The sequence below is a fragment of the Centrocercus urophasianus genome, unplaced genomic scaffold, assembly GCF_019232065.1.
Source record: "Centrocercus urophasianus isolate 14NV4802_14NV808 unplaced genomic scaffold, USGS_Curo_1.0 seq_163, whole genome shotgun sequence".
Classification (NCBI taxonomy): Eukaryota; Metazoa; Chordata; class Aves; order Galliformes; family Phasianidae; genus Centrocercus; species Centrocercus urophasianus.
In genome coordinates, this window is record NW_024884715.1 from 13,607 (window position 1) to 34,142 (window position 20,536).

Below are 20,536 nucleotides of genomic sequence, written 5' to 3' on the forward strand. Positions count from 1 at the left end.
TGGTAGACTCACACAAGGCAGAAATGGCCCAGCAGGCAGGGTGCAGCCATGAGTGCTCACACAGCGAGTTTAACAGAACTTGTGCCACCACAAAACTCAAGCTGGTGGAAGTCACAGGATCACAGAACAGTTTGGATTGGAAGGGACCTTCAGCTCCAACCCCCCTGCCTCCCTAAAGGCAGGGACACCTCCCAAGGTTGCTCCTTGAACACCTCCAGGGAGGGGAGCACCCACAACCTCACTGGGCAACCTGTTCCAGAGTCTCACTGCCCTCACAGTAAAGAATGTCTTCGTAGGCTAAATCTACTCTCTTTCCGTTTAAAGCCATTTCCCCTCATCCTGTCACATACCTTTCTAAAAAGTCCCTCCCCAGCTTTCCTGTAGGCCACTTTAAGTACTGCAAGGCCACTAAAAGGTCCCTCTGGAGCCTCCTCCCCTCCAGGCTGAAAAGCCCCAGCTCTCTCAGCCTGTCCTCACAGGGGAGCTGCTGCAGCCCTCTGATCATCTTTGTGGTCCTCCCCTGGACCTGCTCCAACAGCTCCACGTCCTTCTTGTGTTGGGGGCCCCAGAACTGGATGCAGTACTGCAGGTGGGGTCTCACAAGAGCAGAGCAGGAGGCAGAATCACCTCCCTTGTCCTGCTGATCAAATTCTCCTGATGCAACCCAGGACACGATTGGTCTTCTGGGCTGCAAGCCCACACTGCTGGCTCACGTGGAGTCTTTCATCAACTGACAGCCCCAAATCCTTCTCCTCAGGGCTGCTCTCAAGCCATTCTCCATCCAGCTTGTATCTATGCTTGGGATTTTCCCAACCCAGGTGCAGGACCTTGCACTTGGCCTTCATGAGGTTGGCATGGACCCAACTCTGAAGCCAGTCTATGTTCCTCTGGATGGCACCCCTTCCCTCCACTGTGTCAACTTCATCACTCAGCTTGGTGTCACCTGTAAACCTGCAGAGGCTGCACTCAATCCCACTGTCCATGTTGCCTATGTTAAATGGCACCAGTCCCAACACCAATTCCTGAGGAATGCCACTTGTCACCAATCTCCACTGCGCTGCACACAAATCTCTGAGTGCAGCCATCCATCTAATTCCTTATCCAGGTGGTCCATCCATCAAATCATTTTTTGTTCAATTTTGGAATCAGGATGTCATGCAGGGCAGTGTCAAATGCTTTGCACAGGTCTGGGTAGATGATGTCAGTTGCTCTTTCTTTATTCACTGACGCTGTAACCGTAGCAAAAAGCCACCAAGTTTGCCAAACATTATTTGCTCTTGATGAAGCCATGTTGGTTACCACTAATGACCTCACCTTTATTTTCCATGTGCCTTATTAGGGCCTTCAGGAAGATCTGCTCCATGATCTTGCCAGGCACACAGGTGAGACTGACTGGCTTGTAGTTCCCTGGATCTTTTTTCCTCCTTGAAAATGGGAGTTTTGTTCCCACTTTTCCAGTCAGTGAGAACTTCACCAGACTGCCATGACTTTTCAAATATGATGGATAACAAGCTTAGCAAATTCATCTGCCATTTCCCTCAGAAGCTGTGGATGGATCTCACCAAGTCCCATGGACCACCAGCGCCTTCAGGTTCTGTAGATGGTCTCAAATCTAATCTTCACTTAAAAGGGGCAGATCTTCCTTCTCTCAGTTCTTACTTTTGCTTTCTGCAGCTTAGGCAGTATGGCTAGAGCCCTTGCCAGTGAAGACTGAAACAAAGAAGTCACTGAGCACCATATCTTTCTCCATATCTCTTGTGACCAGGTCTCCAGTTTCTTCCTGGGACGGCCCGCACATTCCCTGCCTACCTTTTGCCGCTGATACAACGGCAGTATTTCTTAACGTTCCCCTTTATATCCCTGAATAGATTTAATTCTATCTTCTATTTATGCACCATCAGATTCCCCTGTGAAAATGAGGCATCCAGCAGGGGCTAGAAAGGGGTGAAGGCTCCAGCACTGGACAGCCTGTCCATCACGAGAGACACCGAGGATTTAACAAACAACTACAGAGGTGCAGCCACAGTGACAGCCACACGAAAGCCCTTGGCTCTGCCACTTTGGAATAGGCTTCCTTTAACTCACTTTTAAAAATATTCCTTGCCCTGTGGTGAACACAAAGTAATCAGAGGGAGCTTCATCCCAACAATCCAACCACAAATGATACTTGGATTTTAAATAATCTTAATGCTGGAGGAAAGGTCATCATGCTGTTTTATGCCCTTAAAAAGCCAGTTAATCTTCCCTTCCCAAATCATTATAGGGAGCAGCAAAATGACAGCTTTCCTGCTTGCTGTGGTTTAGGGTAAGGGAGCTACTGCACTAAGTACTGCCAGCCTTCCACCAAATGACAATTAAATGAGCTCCTTTATCAAACAGAACACACATTAACGGGGATGAACTAGGGCATCTGTCTGTAAAATTAGAGGGCTTCCTGAGTAAGCATTTGCTTACTCAACAGAACAAGAGTATAACAAATCACTACAGGTGCCTTCTAGAAACATAAAACAGGTTCAAGGCCATGTGATTCAAAATCTTTTTATTATGAACTGTCATTCTGAACAACAAGAGTCCTGACAGAACCAATCCTAATTCTGCACATTATGCTACATTATTTTACACTGGCAGTAACACTAATGGTAAGAAGTTTTGAGAACTCTTTTCCAAACATCACTGGCATTAAGTTTATTCTAGACAAATACCTTGTGTTGTTTCTTAGTTTTTCGTGCTTGTAATTTAGATCTTCTTTTAGGAAGCATACTGTTTAATCCAAACAATTCCATGGTCCTAGATGTGCTGATAGTAAACTGAACTTTTTCCCACCCTCAGGAAAGAACAGTTGTGTTTGAGCTTTCAAACATGCTCTAAGCATTGGAAAACTTTTCTCTAAGAACGAACAGCAAAACTCCAGTGGAAATCTGACAAATACTTAGGTCTAGATTTCAGCTGTGTACGTGAACATCGTAAGGACTGCATAATTGCATGCTGTAAGGGTTGCATGCTATAACTGTGTGTCGTGAGGAATTCACAGAGGATTCACCATTGCTGTATGAATGGAAACACCACACACCCACACGATGAAGCTGCAATGGCTGGAAGCTGCGATGACACCATCACGATGCTTTCTGAAAGAAGACAGAAGAGCATAAATGAAAATATGCTATAAAACCCTGATTTATCCTTAATGGACGCACTCGGATGTTGACAAGATAAAAAGCAGAAAGTGCATACACAGAAATATACTTCTAGGTTTGCTCAAAATGATCTTTACCAATCTTTATGCAGAGATGCAATAAGAAATCTCGGCCTCCTTCAAGGCTGAAGAAACTCTCACAACATATTTTATGCTCTGCAGGCTATAAAAAGACCCTCAAATAGGACTTCACTAACCATAGATCTTATGACCACTGGTTACCACTGAGAAAAACGTTCTGTATCTCCTCAGCAAAAAGCCTAGTATTTTTCCAGAAATCCAGTACAGCATCCACATAAACCATTTGAGACACCTACAGCTCTGAAAAGAGGAACACACAGTGCTGCTTTGCAGGTGCAGGGCGTACTTCAAGGTGCACAGCAGAAATACCTGGAAATTCCTCTGTCGTGTGGTTCCCAGCTTCCATTGAAATGGGACTACACACGTTCCCTCTACACCAAGACCTGGATTCATGCAAAGCTGTGGTTTATGCAGGGCATTTCCTTGCTCTCAGCACAACTATATCTGCTCGCTTATAGCTAACACCAAACCATGATCATCCTAAGCACATAACTCTGAATGCACCTCTTTTGCAAATGTATAAGCATGTTTTGAAGTATCAGCCCAAGGTACCACATTTCAGCACGATGTACAAACCCCCATGTTGTTGCTTCTTTCTTTTCCTCTCCTGAGAGGACTTCTGTGATTTCAGCACCTGTCACTTCATCATGAAGCTCTCTTCCTCCCACCTCCAGATGCACTTTGATATTTTTTCTCCCTAGCAGTGCTGGTTTAAGCAGTCCCAGTTTTACCCCTACTCTGAGCTCACTAGGCCTGACAGTGAGCACAGATACACAAAGCAGGAAAATCATGTGGCCTAAGTGGGGAGGGTGCACGTGAGCAGAGGGTAGCAAGGATGGACTTGTTTAGAGATGAGGCTGAAGTGACTGGGTAGCAGGGTACTTAAATTGGCACCACTCTAAAGAAGTCTGTCAGGAACATGGAACATTATTTGTATATTTTATTTCAGAGAAAAGATACAGAAAATAACCCAAACATCAGATTCCTTAGGAAAACCTCAAGAAGAATATTATATAGTATCTCTCCTGTCCATGTAGTTCCCACAAAGCACTGCTACAGCCAGAAATTTCATAAACTGTCACTGTTACAGAAGTTACAGCACCCAAACCACATGCACTCTACTCACAATCCTTCCAGGATGCAGCATATGGGGAGGACTCAGGCGCACGTACACTTGAAGGAAGGTAATTCTTTTGTCCAGAGGTGACACTGCAACTGAAAGAATTTAGTTCTTAACTACTGTAATTACTCAAATTTATGCACTTTACTATAGTATGGAGCAGGGACACAACAGATGGACAGGGACACAAGGAGATGGTACTCTGCTGCCTGACAGTGGTGATATTTACAATGTCTATATATGCTCTAAACACTATAAAGTCTTCCAGAGATTGTAATGAGTGAAGCTAGACAACACTGTTAAACCTTTTACAGGGGGACTGCATCATGCTTCAGCCCACATATAACTGCAGGGCTGACAGCTGGAAAACTGTTTCTGCACACTGGCTTAGACAAATCTTAAAACACACTTTCACACCTCATACACAGCCTGCAATAGTGATCTACTGTTGGCTCAGTGACACCTGGCAAGGCAGCTCCATCAAGTGCACAACTGCCCTCCATCTAAACCCATACTGTGACTACACTTCACAAAGGGCAGGAGGGGATTTCTGCTAACACAGGGCCCTTATGCCAGCACATCTGCCACATATAAAGCAACAAGTGGTCATGAAGGACTGCTAGCTAAAAATTAGTTCAAGAGGAGAGGAGTAACTGTTTGAACAAACTCCTCCAAAGGGAGGCATCAGGCCACATCTCCAAGTCAACATATTGGCTCATCTCTCATATGCTGGCCAGATATCCAGCAGAACTGCACGCTGCCAGCCCCTCAAAGTGCCCTTCTCTTGTAAGGGCCAGCCAAAAGGAAGAAGGTAACAATGAGCCAGCAGCATTAAAACATTCACTGTTAATGTTTCCCCTCTTCCCTGGGTCTGTACATCAGCAAAGCCAGCAAATGTCCAGCAATCAAGGCTGGACTGGAAGTAGGTTGCAATATTTTTCTGTACAAAGAACACTCTTGTAAGTTATGAAATTTGCACTTCTTACCTGTTTACGCCAGAGTTGGTCATGCCCCAAATAAAAGGGGAATTTGGCTGCTCTAGCAACTCTGCAAAAGTAAACAGATGATGAGGCTCAGCACTAAGAAACTCCAGTAAGATACCTGAGCATCTTCATCATTATTTTGACGTGTTCAAAAGGGAACAGTAGTTGATATTGAAAAGTGTTTGTTTCACTGTTATTTAACTGAGGAAAATAAAAGTTATCATGTCCCCATCTTTATCCCTGCTGAGAAGGTAGAATAGCTTTTATGGGAAAGGTGGATGTTTGGAAATGTACCTCCATGTCAATCACAGCAGGCATTCCTCCATACCAAGAAAAGCCTGCTAAGCCAAGAGATGGACATTTAGCAGTACAGAGCACAAGCAGAGTGTCTTACATGCAGCACCTAAGTGAATGGCATCTCTGAACTTATGGTGTAGAGATGGAGGACAGAACCCAGGAGAAGGCAGCAGAGCACAGAAGGAAGAAGTTCCCCACCTGTTTCCCAGTCTTCATCACATGGAGGTGCCTGCCATGTGCTTACAGCATTCACCTCATCTCTTTGGAAGCCAGAAGAACAATGTGCTTCAGGAAGAAAGAAAAAATCAGTGCCTGTAGTCTGTTCTGCTTCAGAAGTGTTAAGTACTTGGATCAAACTGTAAAACAGTTCTTTGCTTTAGAGGAAACTTCATGTAATTTGAACAGGTTAGACACACCCAGGAGCCAAACACTGCTCTGAAATCATAAATAGCTTTTTCAAAGAACAGGAGATGGCTGCATTCCCTGGGAGTTGGCAGCAGGAATGCTTAAGTGGAGAGAAAACCTGTTAACATGAATGCTGGCATGACTATTAGCCTCACAGCAACTCTACAGAAGGTGGAAATCTATCTGCTCTTTAGTGCGGCAGCAGTTGAAAAGCCACTGCAGAGAACTGAAAAGACACTGTATATAGCACAGGAAGCCCCTCTAAATAATTTGGGACAGATCCACCCATGCTGTTTCACTAGGTAGGAGACAGGAATGGTATGACAGACAAAGCAAATCAACAACAGAAAACCCTGGAAGAGGAGCAGACCCACCTCTTGGGGGGAAATATATGACTCAGGTTGCCCCAACTGCAGGGATTTTCACAGCATCTATTTGATGCAAATCAACTTTTCATGTGGGACCAGTACTCAAGCCTCAATGGGAGGAGATAATCTGTACTGTCCTTCTAGTAAGTAAAGCATCACAGCTCCTGGCAGAGGTATGTCAATATGCAGTCTTGGATACAACCATTTTATTCAGAAAGCCTGGGAACAAATTACGTGCAAGGCCTATCTTGCACACCTGCAGTGTTGCAATGAACCTATCCAATAAACTGAAGCAAGGCTCAGGTTTCTGAAGGCTGCTGTGCCTTGCAAAACTACAGCCAATAAGTGACTCCCAGTTTTGTTTACCATGTGAACTATCCGGACAAACAGGAGACCTTCAGTCCCTAAGGTGAACCTGCATCTCCAAAGCTCTCTTACCTATATCATGCTCAATGAACCCTTTGTCCCGGCACTTCGCTATGTGGTCGACGAGGTCGGCTCGAGGAACAAGATGGCGAGCGTTGAAGGGACACGTGGCCAATAACTTTGCAACTTCAGGGTGACTCTGGAAAAGGGAACACAGAAATCATGCGCCACATCAACCAAGTTCACTTTTCCTTGTGTTTTTTACAGATGAGCAAGAGAAAATGATCTGGTGGGTGGCAACCCTGTGCCTGGCAGGCGGGTTGGAACTACATGATCCTTACAATCCCTTCCAATTTGAGTCATTCTATGATTTTACAGTAACTGGTGACGTTGCTTTAAAAGAGACTGAACAAGGAATGGCAAAATATTGGCCATACTTACTACAACTGCAAGATGAAGCTGTCTGACAGACTTATTTAAAATACAGTTCATTAAAAAAAAAAAAAACAACAAAGGAGTTGGTTCAAATGAAACACACCCTCAGCTACACAGCCTACAATCTGCTGCAATGCTGGCAATGTGGCCTCATGGTTTAAGGCACAGATGAAGCTATTTCAAAAACAACAGAAAGGAGATGTTAGGTAAATCTAAACCATTCAGATACTGTAAAGCAAGTCAGCACAAAGCCACAGAAATTCATTAATCCTTTCAAAACAAGTATTGATAGAATCATAGAATATCCATAATTGGAAGGGACCCAGAGGAATTAAGTTCAGCTCCTGGCACCACACAAGATTACCCAAAATGCTGAGAACAGAACGTTCACCTACAGCTGCATTCTCACTGGAGGGCACAGCACTGCTAAACTGTTTTGAAACAAATATATTTGGTAAATTTACTGGTAGAGGAACAACTCTCAGCAGAAACCAACACTCAGATAGTAGCATTTGATAGGTTAAATAAAACAAACCTTGAGGGTACAGACGAGAATAGAGGATGGAATGCTTCCAATTACACCACTTGTATTCAAATTCTAGGTAACAGATGGAGAGGTAAAAAAAAAAAAAAAACCAAAACCAAACAAAACTCTCTCCCAAATGTGCTGAAGCCAGGATGTCCAGGTTCTACACATGTGCACATTAAATACTTTTAAGCAACATCAAACACAAAAGTTGTACTGAAGCATTTCTATCACTCAACAAACTGCAACATCCAACTTCTATTCCGATGAGACAGATTAGGTGCACATAACTCAGCCTGAATTTTCTCTAGAACTTCACGTGGGAAAACTTATCTGATCTCAAAGAGACCATGAATTCCTCCCTGACCTGACCATGAAGAGCCACACTGGTTTTAGGTGAGTCAATGTGCTTGAAGCTATTTCTAAAAGAGTAATAAAATAATAATAATTATATATATATATATATATATATATATGAAGTAAATACTATATGGGATCATTTGTAAAGAACTTACTCAAGTCATCCAGACAACAGAATAAGAGTGAGAATATGCACACTTTTTTTATATAAAAACCTTGTATTTTATTATATATATACTTTTTATACACACACACAACCCCCATCTGGTGTTCAGCAATTCAGCTTACCTTCCTGCACTTTACAAGATGATAGGGAAAACGACAGGCTCTGATTTGATGTTGTTTATCATATGGACACTGTATTAATCTCTCTGGATCATCTAAAAGATTTGGAGAACAGAGAGAGAAAAAAACAAAACAAACTAGTAAGAAAGACAGGATGTAACATCACTAATAGAGTGAAGTGGAAAAAACACACCACCACATCAGGGATGTCATCTCAGGAAGTTAGAAGAGTCATTCTTTCTCTGAAACTCGTTAAGGCAGTCGCCTGTTTTGTATAATTAAACAAATCGATTTACAAGTTTGGGGCGCCAAAAAAAAGAAAAAAAAGAGGTCAGCAGTACAGTGAATAGCAGCTCCTTAAGATACCACATTAAACGGGTAACCACAGGTACTCAAAATTAATGAGACACCGTACTTCTCCAGCTATCTTAGGTGGGAATCTCTGGGATGATGATATACCCACCAGGGCCCTCAGGAACTTCTCAGCCAAGTCTTTTTTGATGAACAGCTAGATTGGCTGGAGGAAGGACGCCAGACAATTTAGTTTAATTTCTGAGGAAGCAGCAGGATGCATGAAGCTTTCAAGTGAAACTTCTTCCAAATCAAGCAATTATTTAGGAGCTAAGGAGTTATCAAAACACCTAGAAATACAGGCAACGAACAGGGAAGCAGAAGAAGCGCATACACAGATATCATATAAACGTTCCCATATCCTCAGTGAGGAAAAGAGCAGCATCCAGGAGGAGGCACAGGTTGCCCCACTACCTATTGCTACCTGTGGGGGTGTTTGCTGTGCACTCACAGGAGGCCAGATTAGATTTCTTTCCTCACTTCTGCCTTTGTGCACAGGCTTTTGGTGCACTTAAGACAGATTACAAAATACCTTAAATAGATCTAAGCATCGGCTGCTGCTGCTGAGCCTCCTGCCATCGCACCCTCTTCTCTCACACAATTGGTGTTCAGCTGTCTCAAGAGCCAGGTCAGGGAGCTGTCGCAGCCCACAGGCTGGCAGCTCATCGAGATGCTTTTCCCAAGTCACATTGAGCTGACTTCATGTTCTGAGCCACTAGGAAAGAAGAACCTAACCCTTCTTCGCACTCCAGCTGTGCAACATTGCTGCTGTCAGCACCTCACTGCCATTAACCATTCACTTAAGGGTCACTAGAAATGCTGAAAATCAAAGACTTCATTATTAAGATGCTCTGACAAGCTTTGTACAGGTTCAGCTTTCACTGGAATTAAAGAATGGCTTGGGTTGGAAGCGACCTCAAAGAACATCCAGTTCCAACCCCTCTGCTGCAGGCTGGTTGCCAATCACCACATCAGGTTGCCTAGGGCCCCATCCAGCCTGGCTTAAACATCTCCAGGGATGGAGCATCCACACCTTCTCTGGGCAGTCTGTTCCAGCACCTTACCACACTCTTCATGTAAAACTTCCCGGATACCTCATCTAAATCTCCCCTCCTTTAGTTTAAAACAATTTCCCCTTGTCCTATCCATAGAAAAAGTTGATTTCCCTCCTGTGTATAATCCCCCTTTAAATGCTGGAAGGTCTCCCTTCAGCCTTCTCTTCTCCCAGACCAGCTCCCTCAGCCTGTCTTCACAGGATAGGTCCTCCAGCCCTGTGTATCCTCATGGCCCTTCTTTGGACCCTCTCCAAAAGTTCCACATCATTCCTGTGCTGCTGGTCACAGGTCTGGAAGCAGTACTGCATATGGGGTCTCACAAGAGCTGAGTAGAGGGGGACAATCACCTCCCTCACCCAGCTGCCACCTGCCAGGGCAGCCCAGGGTACTGTTGGCATTCTGGGCTGCAAGTGCACACTGCTGGCTCATATTAAGCTTTTTTCAGCTACCAGCATCCCCAAGTCCTTCTTCGCAGGGCTGCTTGCAAGGAGGTCTCCCAGTCTATATACACACCTGGGATTGCCCCAGCCCAGCACCTTACTCCTGGTGTTCTTGAATCTCATTAGGTTTACATGGGCATTATCAGCACAAAAAAGAAAGCAAGAATGAGTACACGATGGAGAAGAAAGGGAGCCTTTACTACTACATCAAACTGCAACCACAAAAGTCACAGAGCTGGCCTGGCCAGGTAAAAAGACGCAGTTATTAATCCAAAGACTGCAGCAAGCAAAGGCTCTGGGGCACAAAAGCATGGAAACCACAATGCTGCCCTGGTCAGCAACGAGCTACTGGGATGCTCCTTGGCTCTGTCACTGGACAAGACCTGTTGGAATAAAACTCCTTAAGACCAACATGGTATTAGGAAGCAGGCATTCTCCATTACACGTGAACTGGGGGCTGCCCTACCCAGATGCAAACCCAGCAGCTAAGCACACAGATTATATACACAACATGTGTGAATATTCAACAATTTCCATGAAGTGCCCACCTAAGAACTGCTGTCCGTATTAACAACTGTCTCATTATGTCAGGGTAGGGAACCCATCACAGAACAAAGCATGCCTGTGTCACTGGGAAGCTCATGATCCCTATAACCAGACATCTTCCATACATACACCCACACCTCGAGGACTGTTTGTCCTACAACTTCAGAGACCTGCTCTGTCACTGGGCTGCACTCCCATCCTGCAGATGAAAAAACAGAGAATTTTTTTTTTTTTTTTTTAAAAAGGTGCCTCATGTTGCTAAAGTATCTTTCCACTAGTCTGTACATCCCAGTAACCATTTACATTTCAGCTGCAATACGAAGCAGTGAGGTGAGTGGTTTTGAGCCCATCAATGTGGTGACAGGAAGCAGCAGGACACTAATTTAATTTGGCAGTAAAAAATGAGTCCTCTTTCCTGACACAGAGAGAGCGGGGTGTAAAAACATGGCTTTTGTTTGCAGCTGCCACTCACTCAACAGAACAGCATGGTGTGCAACCCCGCTGTGCCCTCTCCCACCTTCCTGCTCCATTTTGCCACCTGCTTTCTGCTAAGCTTTCAGGACTGGGACACACTCTCCTTCCAGGAGTTTCGGACCCGCTTTGGTCATTGATGATGACAAAGGTCCATAACGGCATCACCTGAAGTGCTGTGAGGTCAGGAGGTTTCACCAAAATCTGGAAATTGAATGTCACCAACCTGAATGTCAGGTTAGAAAGCCAACATTACTTTATTGCAGTGCTGGGTGAACATGGGTTGCTCCACCTAATGAGCATACACAGGAGCTGAAGCACAAAGATTGTGTGAGTATTCAGACATGCTAAATACAATTCAAAGTGCCCACTGTTCTGAGCATTGCTACACATATTAAAATCTCACATCATGCATGCTGTGTTAACATGGCAGTCTTGCAAGGGAGTCATTAGTTGTGGGGTTCCATTGGGAAGTGCTAGCTGGCCAAAAGGTGATGTGCTAAGTAGGTCAGTTGCTGTGTTTGGTCAAGAAATTGTTTACAAAAATAACTGACTGCTGACTAAGTTTCTAATTAACACACTTGCCTTGCTCTTGTGCCCACAGCAGGCACGTCTAACTCGCAGCAGCAGAGGCTGCACCTTCCCACCAATATCCATTACATTTGTTGCCATGTGGCAGATGGCAGAGAGGCACAAGCTAACAAAATGGCACCCGGCTCTCACATGTGCATGAAGCAAAGATGTGGAATTGAGCTCCTCCACGCAAAAAAAAAATGTCACCCACCAACATTCACGCACACTCGCTGAACATTAAAGGAGACCAAACAGTGGATGTGAGCACAGCGAGGTGATGGGTGGTACGTTCCATTGAACCACAGAATCACCAGGGCTGGAAAATATTTCCAAGATCATCTAGTTCAACTGGCCACCTAACACTGATATTTTCCCACTAAATCATGTCCCTCAGTACAAAATCTGATGTTTCTTGAACAGCTCCAGGGATGGTGACTCCACCACCTCCCTGGGCAGCCCATTCCAGTGCCTGACCACTTTTTCAGAGAAGTTTTTCCCTTATGTCCAACCTGAATCTTGCCAGCTGCAACTTGAGGCCATTCCCTCTATCCTACTACTAGTTATGTGGGAGAAGACACCAACCCCCACCTCACTGTAACCTCCTTTCAGGAAGTTTTTCTCTAGGCTAAACAATCCCAGCTCCCTGAGCCGCTCCACACAACACTTGTGCTCCAGCCCCCTCAAAGTTCTGCTGCTTTTCTCTGGACACACTCCAGGGCCTCAATGTGATTCCTGTAGCGAGGGGCCAGAACACAGCACAGTACTTGAGGTGCTGTCTCACCAGAGCTGAGGATAGAGGAATAATTGCTTACCTCTCTACTCCTGCTGGCAACACTACTTCTGATACAAGTGATGCAATTGGTAATGTGATTCTTTACATTGAAAGCAATGGTGGCAGTAAGAGCACGTCACCTCTGCTGGCACAGATTTTTGAGGAGCACACATGCACTGTGTTCTTTACTGGCGAAAATCCACTGTTAATGGTACTGATTGTCAAAAATTAGTTTTTTTTTTTTTGTTTTTTGTTTTTGTTTTTTTAAATATAACTGTGAATGCGAACTATTAAACAGCTCTCTGTAGCCACCGTAGTTTCCACAGAAATAAATAAGAGGCAATACTTTCGGTGCAAGCTGTGCATATGCGACCCAGGCAAGGCAAAAGGTGGGCCACCAGATACCAGTGTTACCAATCCCAGCAAGATGCTGAGGCTCTGCTTTTAGGCTCCTGCTGATGTAGGAAAAGCAACCTTCCCCCATCAGAACGTCAGCACCCCAAACACTCTGAATTACCTGCAGCAGCAAACACAGCTCACGCACACAAAACATCTGGAAAACACTACAGAAGCTGCAGATTTCCCTCTGCTCGATTCACAACATCAGCTCAGTTACATAAAGACAGAACCAGCCTGCAACACCCCCTGCCAGCTCACAGCGTGCCCAGCTCCCGTCCGGCTTTCTCTGCTTTAGGATCCAGGACGGGACGAGGAGGGGCAGGGAAGCAGGGCGGGGTAGGCCGGACCGGACCCAGCCCGCAGCGCCGAGGAGACCGCCTTCCCCTGCCACCCACCGACCCCGCCTCGAGCCTCACCCAAGTCATCCTCTGCCTCCATAGTGGGGAAGGGCTGCGGTACCGGGCCAGAAAGGCCCTCAGGGCGTCGAGAGAAAAGCGGAGCGGAGTTGAAGGGCACCGCCTCTCCTCGGCGCCTCGGCCGGAAAACACCTGCCGTGCTGCCCCGCTACCCCGTGCGCATGCGCGGTGTCTCTTAGCAACCTCTTCTCTCTGCGCATGCGCGGTGTCTCCTGGCAACACTGCCCTCTGCGCATCTGTGGTGATCTCAATAAATTGAGTTCTAGGCAATTAATTCAAGGTATTGAAGGTAAGAGATCGGCATGACTGAACCAGAACCTACTGATCAAAGTAGAGAACAAAAAGGAAATGCACAGGTAGTGGAAGTGGGGGTGGGTATTGTGGGAGGTATATAGGGATAGGGTTAGGAGGCTTAGCTGGACCTGAACACGGCAAGAGGCAGAAAGAATAAGAAAAGCTTCTGTAGGTACATTAACTGGAAAAGGAAAGTGTAGGAGAGTGTTCTGCACCTAGTGAGAAATACAGGCAGGCTGATAACAACAGATAAGGAGATAGCTGAGGCACTCAACTTTTTTGCCTCAATTTTTGTTAGTGGCTGCTCTACAGACAGCCTTTGCTAGTGGGTGGTTTGGAAGGTAGGAACTGGGGCAGCGATGTCCCTCCTGCTGTGAGCAAAGATCAGGTTTGCAACCACCTGAGAAAGCTGAGCATCCACAGGTCTACGGGGCCTGATGAGATCTATCCCTGAGGGAACTGGCCAGCGTAGTAGCCAAGCTACTGTCAATGATATTTGAAAAGTCCTGGTGGTCAGGTGAAATCCCTAGTGGAAGAAAGGCAATATCATATCCATTTTTAGGAAGAGTAATGACCCAGGGAACTGCTGACCTGTCAGCCTCATCTCTGTACTGGGGGAGGGATCATAGAGCAGATGCTCTTGGCATTTGTGCTAAGGCACACAGAAGAGAGGGAAGTGATACAGAAGAACCAGCATGACTTCACCAAGGACAGGTCTTGCCTGACCAACCTTGTGGCTTTTTATGATCTTGTAACTATCAGTAGTCAAGGAAAGAAAGACTGGTGTCATCTGTTTAAACTTCAGCAAGACCTTTGACGTGGTCCCCCATAACATCCTTCTCTCTAATTTGGAAAGATATTGATTTGACAGGTTCATGGGATGAAGATCTGGTTGCAAGATCGTGCCTAGAGAGCAGAAATCAATGGTTCAATATTCAGATAGAGATCAGTGACAAATGATGTCTCTCAGGGGTCAGTAAAGGGACAGATGCTCTTTGATATCTTCATTCAATTACATCAATGGTGTGGTTGAATACAACTTCAGCGAGTCTGTGGATGTCACCAACTTGTGTGATGCCTTTCCAGGTCAAAATTCTGAAGCCTTTAATGTTAATAAACATAAAATCAGGAAAGGAGGATGGGCATGCCCACAATTTTAACAGCCATTTTTTTTCTCACCAGATGGCATTTGCAGACTTATGCCCATATTTAATGTAGTTAACAGTTATTAGCTATTCACAGAATTTTTGTTGTGTTTAGAGAAATTTGTAGAATATTCCACAGTTTTCACAGTACATGTTTAAAGAACTAGAAGGAAAAAAAGCAGCTAATGAAGAAAAGCTACATACATACTTAATGAGTCCACATACCAAAAAACAAAGAATGGAGAAAGTAGAGGAAATGCATTATGCTTGACTATCCTCATCTCTTTCTAAGCCTAGGTGATGAGGGAAAGGCTGTCACTGTAATTTGCTTAGACTTTAGTAAATAGTTTGGCACTGTTTCCCACAGTATTCTCCCAGAGAAGCTGCTTGGGCAGATACACTATTTGCTGGGTAAAGAACTGGATGGAGGGCCAGGCCCAGAGAGTAGTGGAGAATGGAGTTAAATCCAGCTGGCAACTGGTCACTACTGTCACTACTAATTGGTTGCTAATTCCTTTGCAGTGCTACAGGCTTGAGGCAGAGTGGCTGAAGAGGATCTGGGGACGTTAGATGACAGCTGCCTGAACAAAAGCCAGCAGTGTGCCCAGAGGTGAGGGAGAGAAAGCTGAAAATTCAAGAGGGGTCTGTTTTACACTGCAGCATGGTCTCTGGTTCTCTCTGCAGTCCTCCCTGCAAGAACACACACCTGAAAAGAGTTTGCTGCACTTTGGAATGCTCAGTGTATATCATAATCATGAGTAGGTTTGTGTATAGCTCCATGGCAAAGTTTCTTGGTAAAAACAGGTCAAGAACATCACAGCATGAGGCTACAGATGGGCCTCTGGAGCCCTGGCAATTTTCTGCAATGAAAACAAATGTCATTTAGACTCTCCCTCTAAATAACATTTTTGTAACTATTTCCTGTAGAGCTAAAAATGTTCTCTTTTTTTCTCCGCATTCTTTGTTCTGTCTCTTCTTCTATCCACCAAGGGCAATGTATGCTTGCAACTCACAGTTCTTCAAGTGTTCCCTCCTTGTAGGACTGACTTTGAATGAAGAGACTCGTATGTTTTAGGAAAAGGAACTAGCCTTTAGTCTGCTAATTTCCTTTAGGGGAGGAAAATATACCAGAGGAGGGAATCATTGATAGATTACTTGTATGCCTGTCCTAAGCTGCAGAATCTTAAGCAGAACCTGAATCAACCATTTCTTCAACAACCATTTGCTCCCTTCTCATAGCAACTGGGAGAAATGACAGGAACCTTTCTTCAGGGTCCCAGGTCATTCATGACAGAGCATGCTTGATTTCTGCAAAACTCACCCTGGGCAACAGTGAGCCTTGCCTTGACCCCTTCTTGTTCTCATATTTAGAATAAAATAGTTCATTTGGATGGGACATTCAGCAATCATCCAGTCCAACTACTTGACCGCTTCAGGACTATCCAAAAGTTAAAGCGTGTTACTGAAGGCATTATCCAAATGCCTCTTGAACACTGACGAATCTGGGGCATCAACAACCTCTCTAGAAAGCCAGTTCCAGTGTTTGACCACCCTGTCATTAAATTTTTTTTTTTCTAATGTCCAGTCTGAACCTTCCCTGCTGTAGCTTTGTGTTGTTCCCACATTCTGTCAGTGCTGTCTGGACTGAAACTGTGACATGAGGAGGGCAGAGAGCAGAGCTAACTCAAGATAAGGCAAATAATTGTATGCATTTTGATGCACTGGCTAAACACAGTCCTGTGAACAGTGAAAATATGCAACCTTGCTTTCCATTTTGATAAAGGAGTTTGAGAACAGGTTTCAAGACTGCAAAATGAATATCATCAAATTTTGGGTATATTTGCGACTCTTTTCAGTTGACTTAATGAATAAATTACCTGTGAGTTTTCAAATGGAAATTATGGAGTTATAATCAGATATTCAACTAAAAAAAAAAGATCATATCTCTTAACTAGGCTTTTATAAGAGCTATTTTGCAGAAAAAAATATCACTCGCTTCGCAGTCACACCTTATTCTCCTCATTGCTTTTCTGAAGCATGTATATTTGAAGTATGTATATTTGTGAACCCATATTGACTGTGTTTGATAATAACTTTGTTCTTTAACTGTCATTCATTAACCCTCAGGATAATCTTTTCTATGACTTTTCTAGAGCCTGAGGTTGGAGTGAGAGGTCTGCATTTTCTTGGGTCTTTTACAGGTCTGCATCTTTTCTTGGGTCATGAATTGGCTTCCTGTCATGAGAGACCTCCCCAGACTCCTACAACCTTTGATAAATTGTTGAGAGGGATTCAGCTGTAACATCTGCTAATTCCTTCAGTACTCTAGGGTAAAGCATGTCAGGATCCATTGGCTTACAAATGTTGAGCTGATGTGACTGCTTCCTTGCAATTCTGGTGAGCACAGATAGGAAGTCATTGCTCCTTCAATCGTAGCGCTCTAACTCTGAGGTCTGGGCAGCCCAAGGTCTGTCACTGCTATTAAAAATTGAGACAATAAAAAAAGCATTAAATGCCTCTGTCTTTTCCTCATCCTTACTTGTTAGGTGACTGTATGCAACAAGTATCTGTACAGTGTTTTTCTTCAGCATATTCTTGCTGTTGGCATACTTGAAAAAGTCTTTTTTGCTATCTGAGACCATGCTAGCCAGTGTTAACTTGAATTGATTTATCTAGATATCTTCTTTTTTCTTGAAGAATAGACAAACAGAAGGAAAAGCAGCTCCTTCCTTGCTGGCAGTGTATACTGACAAGCGCTAAATGTTAAATAGCATGTACTGCTCTCCAAACATAGGGATAGTGACGAGGTTGCCCCCGAATCAGAGTTATGTGTAGTTGTGAATTTAAGAGAATTCATGAACACTTCCAGGTTATTTGACAAGAAAACCAAACCATGTGTACCTGAAAAGCAGAACAGCATCTGGAGGAAGACAAATTCCATTTCCTCCCCTCCCCAAGTGAATGTGGGTCTGCAAACCTCTGGTGCATCCAGCAGAACTGACTGCTTAATCAAGGCCAGCGGTGACCAAGCAAGATGTACATTGTGTCTGAGAGGACACATCAGAACAGAGAGGCAGCAAAGATGGGACTGAAAGCGAGAGACACTGTGGGACTGTTGAACAACATCTGCATATGGGAGTGGTAGTGCTTTCCCAAGGGGACCCACAGTACAATGTCTCACTCTGCCCACCCTCTGGAAAAGTGGAATGGTTCTGGCGTGACCAACATACCCACTGACGTCGATAGAGCAACTGCTTTCCTACTGGCAGCTGGAACCTGGAGTGTCCACCAAGGAAGGATAACACAGAGGCAAAGGCTAGGATGCAGCAAAAATTTAATGAAGCAAAGGAGGGAAATGAGATCATGGGGAGAAAAGACTCTGGTGCAGAAGGCATTAGGGATAGTTGATAGTCTGCGCTGCATGATAACAGTGGACACGTTGCCAGCTGTCCGTCTGCCCTTTCCACAGAAGGCCATCCGATCAGATCCTCCCTGTGCTGGCTTTGTGGGACAGACTGTCCAGGGGACCACAATGGTGAGCAGCAATGGTACAAGGAGAAAAAAAGGGAGTGGGAAAGGCAGAAATGGAACATGTCTTTTGAGAGCGCAGGCTGAACGTCAATGCTCTGTCTCTGTTCTGCTTCAAACTCCTGGGTCCCTGGAGTCTTTCTCCAGGGCCGCTGCCAGCAGCTTTAGCAGGGGAAGAACCGCCTGCCACTGAAGCGGCTGCCAATGCCAGAGAGGCCAAAGCCTCCAGAGGAGATGGGCACGCCCTCAGAGCTGAGGATGCTGCCAACGGCAGCGGAGGTGGAGGATCCCACGGCGGTGTTCTGCGGGAAGGAGCTGAGGATGGGTCCGGGCAGGGTCACCACCACGGGAGAGGGCTGGATGAAGACGTTGGAGTCCTGGCACTGCCTGACGCAGGGCTCGTTGCAGCTGCTGCCCAGAGGGGTGGGGCCGCAGGGCTGGCAGGGCAGGCGTGGCAGGCACTGGTCGTAGCAGGACATGTCTTGTGTCTGGAGGGGCACCTGTTGGCACAGAGGGTCAGGAGGACACAGAAGAGAGAGAGGAGCATCCCGCCATGCCAGCAGGAGAGAGCCGAGGCACTGTGCTGGCTGAAGAAATGAATGCCATGTAAGGAACCTCATGTTTTTTTACTTCCCTTTGATACCAACTGTACTGCCCAATGTGCAACAGCTGTCTGCCTATGCCCTGCCTACGATGAAGGCACTTGCATGCATAGAGAAATCCCAGAAGATGAGGGGGTGGTGGAAGGGATTTGGACTCACCTTGTTCGCAGAGAGATGGAAGCAAGGAATGGATGAGGGAATGAGGAGATGAATATACTTTTATACTGTTCCTCCACTGCCTCAGGCCCATAATCGCTTCACTCAGGCACTAATTTTCCATGAGACTCACCTCAAATGCAAATAATCCTTCCTAATGGTGCAGGTTGTGGTTTTGTCTCCCTCAACTCTGCAATTTCATTTCCTCATTTTTGACATGTCTACTATGTCAAGATAACTTCCTTCAAGTGTTGTGTGAGTGATCTAAGGATTACTCCAGTACAGCAACATCACAATCAACAGAATAGGAGCAGAGAGTGAAGGAGCAGGTGTGTTCAGTCAGTGGACAGGGCATGGCTTGGGAGTTTCCGGAGGAGGAATGGTTGGTAACTCCCTTAATAAGAGTAGAACCAACTCCTCAAAGCACTACAACCTGCCGTCATGCACCTAAGTCTTCTCTTCCTTTACGGATATGCGACATGGTTCATTCTACTCCTTCTCCCTTTAATCTGACAGTCACTAGCCATTGTGCAAAATGATCAAAACCTCCAGCCATCATGGTATCTGCAGGAGGAGCAACTCAGCAGGATATAAACAAACCAGGAGATTTCTTTTCTGTGGAGCTTCCTTCCCTAAATGACAGAGAAGCTCTGAGAAGAGGTGCTGTATTGCACCCCATCCTCACTGAAAAGGATGGTGTCATGTTGAATGTGAATGTGAAAGGAAGCATTGGCATCAGTGTCCATGAGATGGTAGTGATGAATATCCTAAAGGCAGCAAAGTGGTCACAACAATATCACAATTGTGGACTTCTGGAGAGCTGAAAGAGGCCATTTCAAGAAACCAGGGGGTAGATTATCGTAAGACCCCAGAAGAAAGAGAAGCCCACGGAAGCTGGTTAATACACAAGGATAACCTCCTGGAAACTCAGGAGAGACGCATCAAAAATAGAGTTTATAAGGTAAGTGTAGGGAGGCCTGCATGGGGAGACAAAAATTCTTGGCCAAACACAAACACAAAAATACGAAGCAAACATTGGTGACTGGGAGAAGTGTCCCAAAGACTGGAGGAAAGGTCATGTCACTCCTTTTTAAGGAGATCAACAAGAAGGAGCAAAGGAGCTGCAGGAGTGCAGGCCTCAGTCCTATGGACCTGATGGAGCAGTGCATCTTGAGAATCCTTTCCTGGCACATGAACAATGCACTTGAGATGCATCTTTCACCCCTAGTGACGTGTTTCTGCAAAGAAACTCCTTGTGCCTGTCATCCTGGAACTTGAAACGTGTCCGTGCAGCCAATTTGTGAAGGTCGGAAAGAAGGAAGTGAAATGTCAGGGTTGACAGAAACAAAAACCCAACCTGTGCCATTAG

General features: G+C 45.1%; 2 protein-coding genes across 2 annotated transcripts; both read right to left on the reverse strand.

Moving 5' to 3' along the window:
• Window positions 1-4,392: 4,392 nt before the first annotated feature.
• LOC122159803 (gametocyte-specific factor 1-like) lies at window positions 4,393-13,464 on the reverse strand. Its single transcript, XM_042817646.1, has 6 exons — window positions 13,443-13,464; window positions 8,423-8,514; window positions 6,886-7,012; window positions 5,873-5,959; window positions 5,381-5,441; window positions 4,393-4,489 (listed from the first exon to the last, which is right to left on the reverse strand). The coding sequence occupies exons 1-6, from the start codon at window positions 13,462-13,464 to the stop codon at window positions 4,393-4,395; spliced, it is 486 nt and encodes a 161-aa protein (XP_042673580.1).
• Window positions 13,465-18,573: 5,109 nt separating this feature from the next.
• On the reverse strand, window positions 18,574-19,261 carry LOC122159804 (feather keratin 1-like). Its single transcript, XM_042817647.1, is given in 3 exon segments — window positions 18,574-18,909; window positions 19,171-19,195; window positions 19,197-19,261. Coding segments are annotated over 3 exon segments (426 nt in total).
• Between the last annotated feature and the right edge of the window lie 1,275 nt (window positions 19,262-20,536).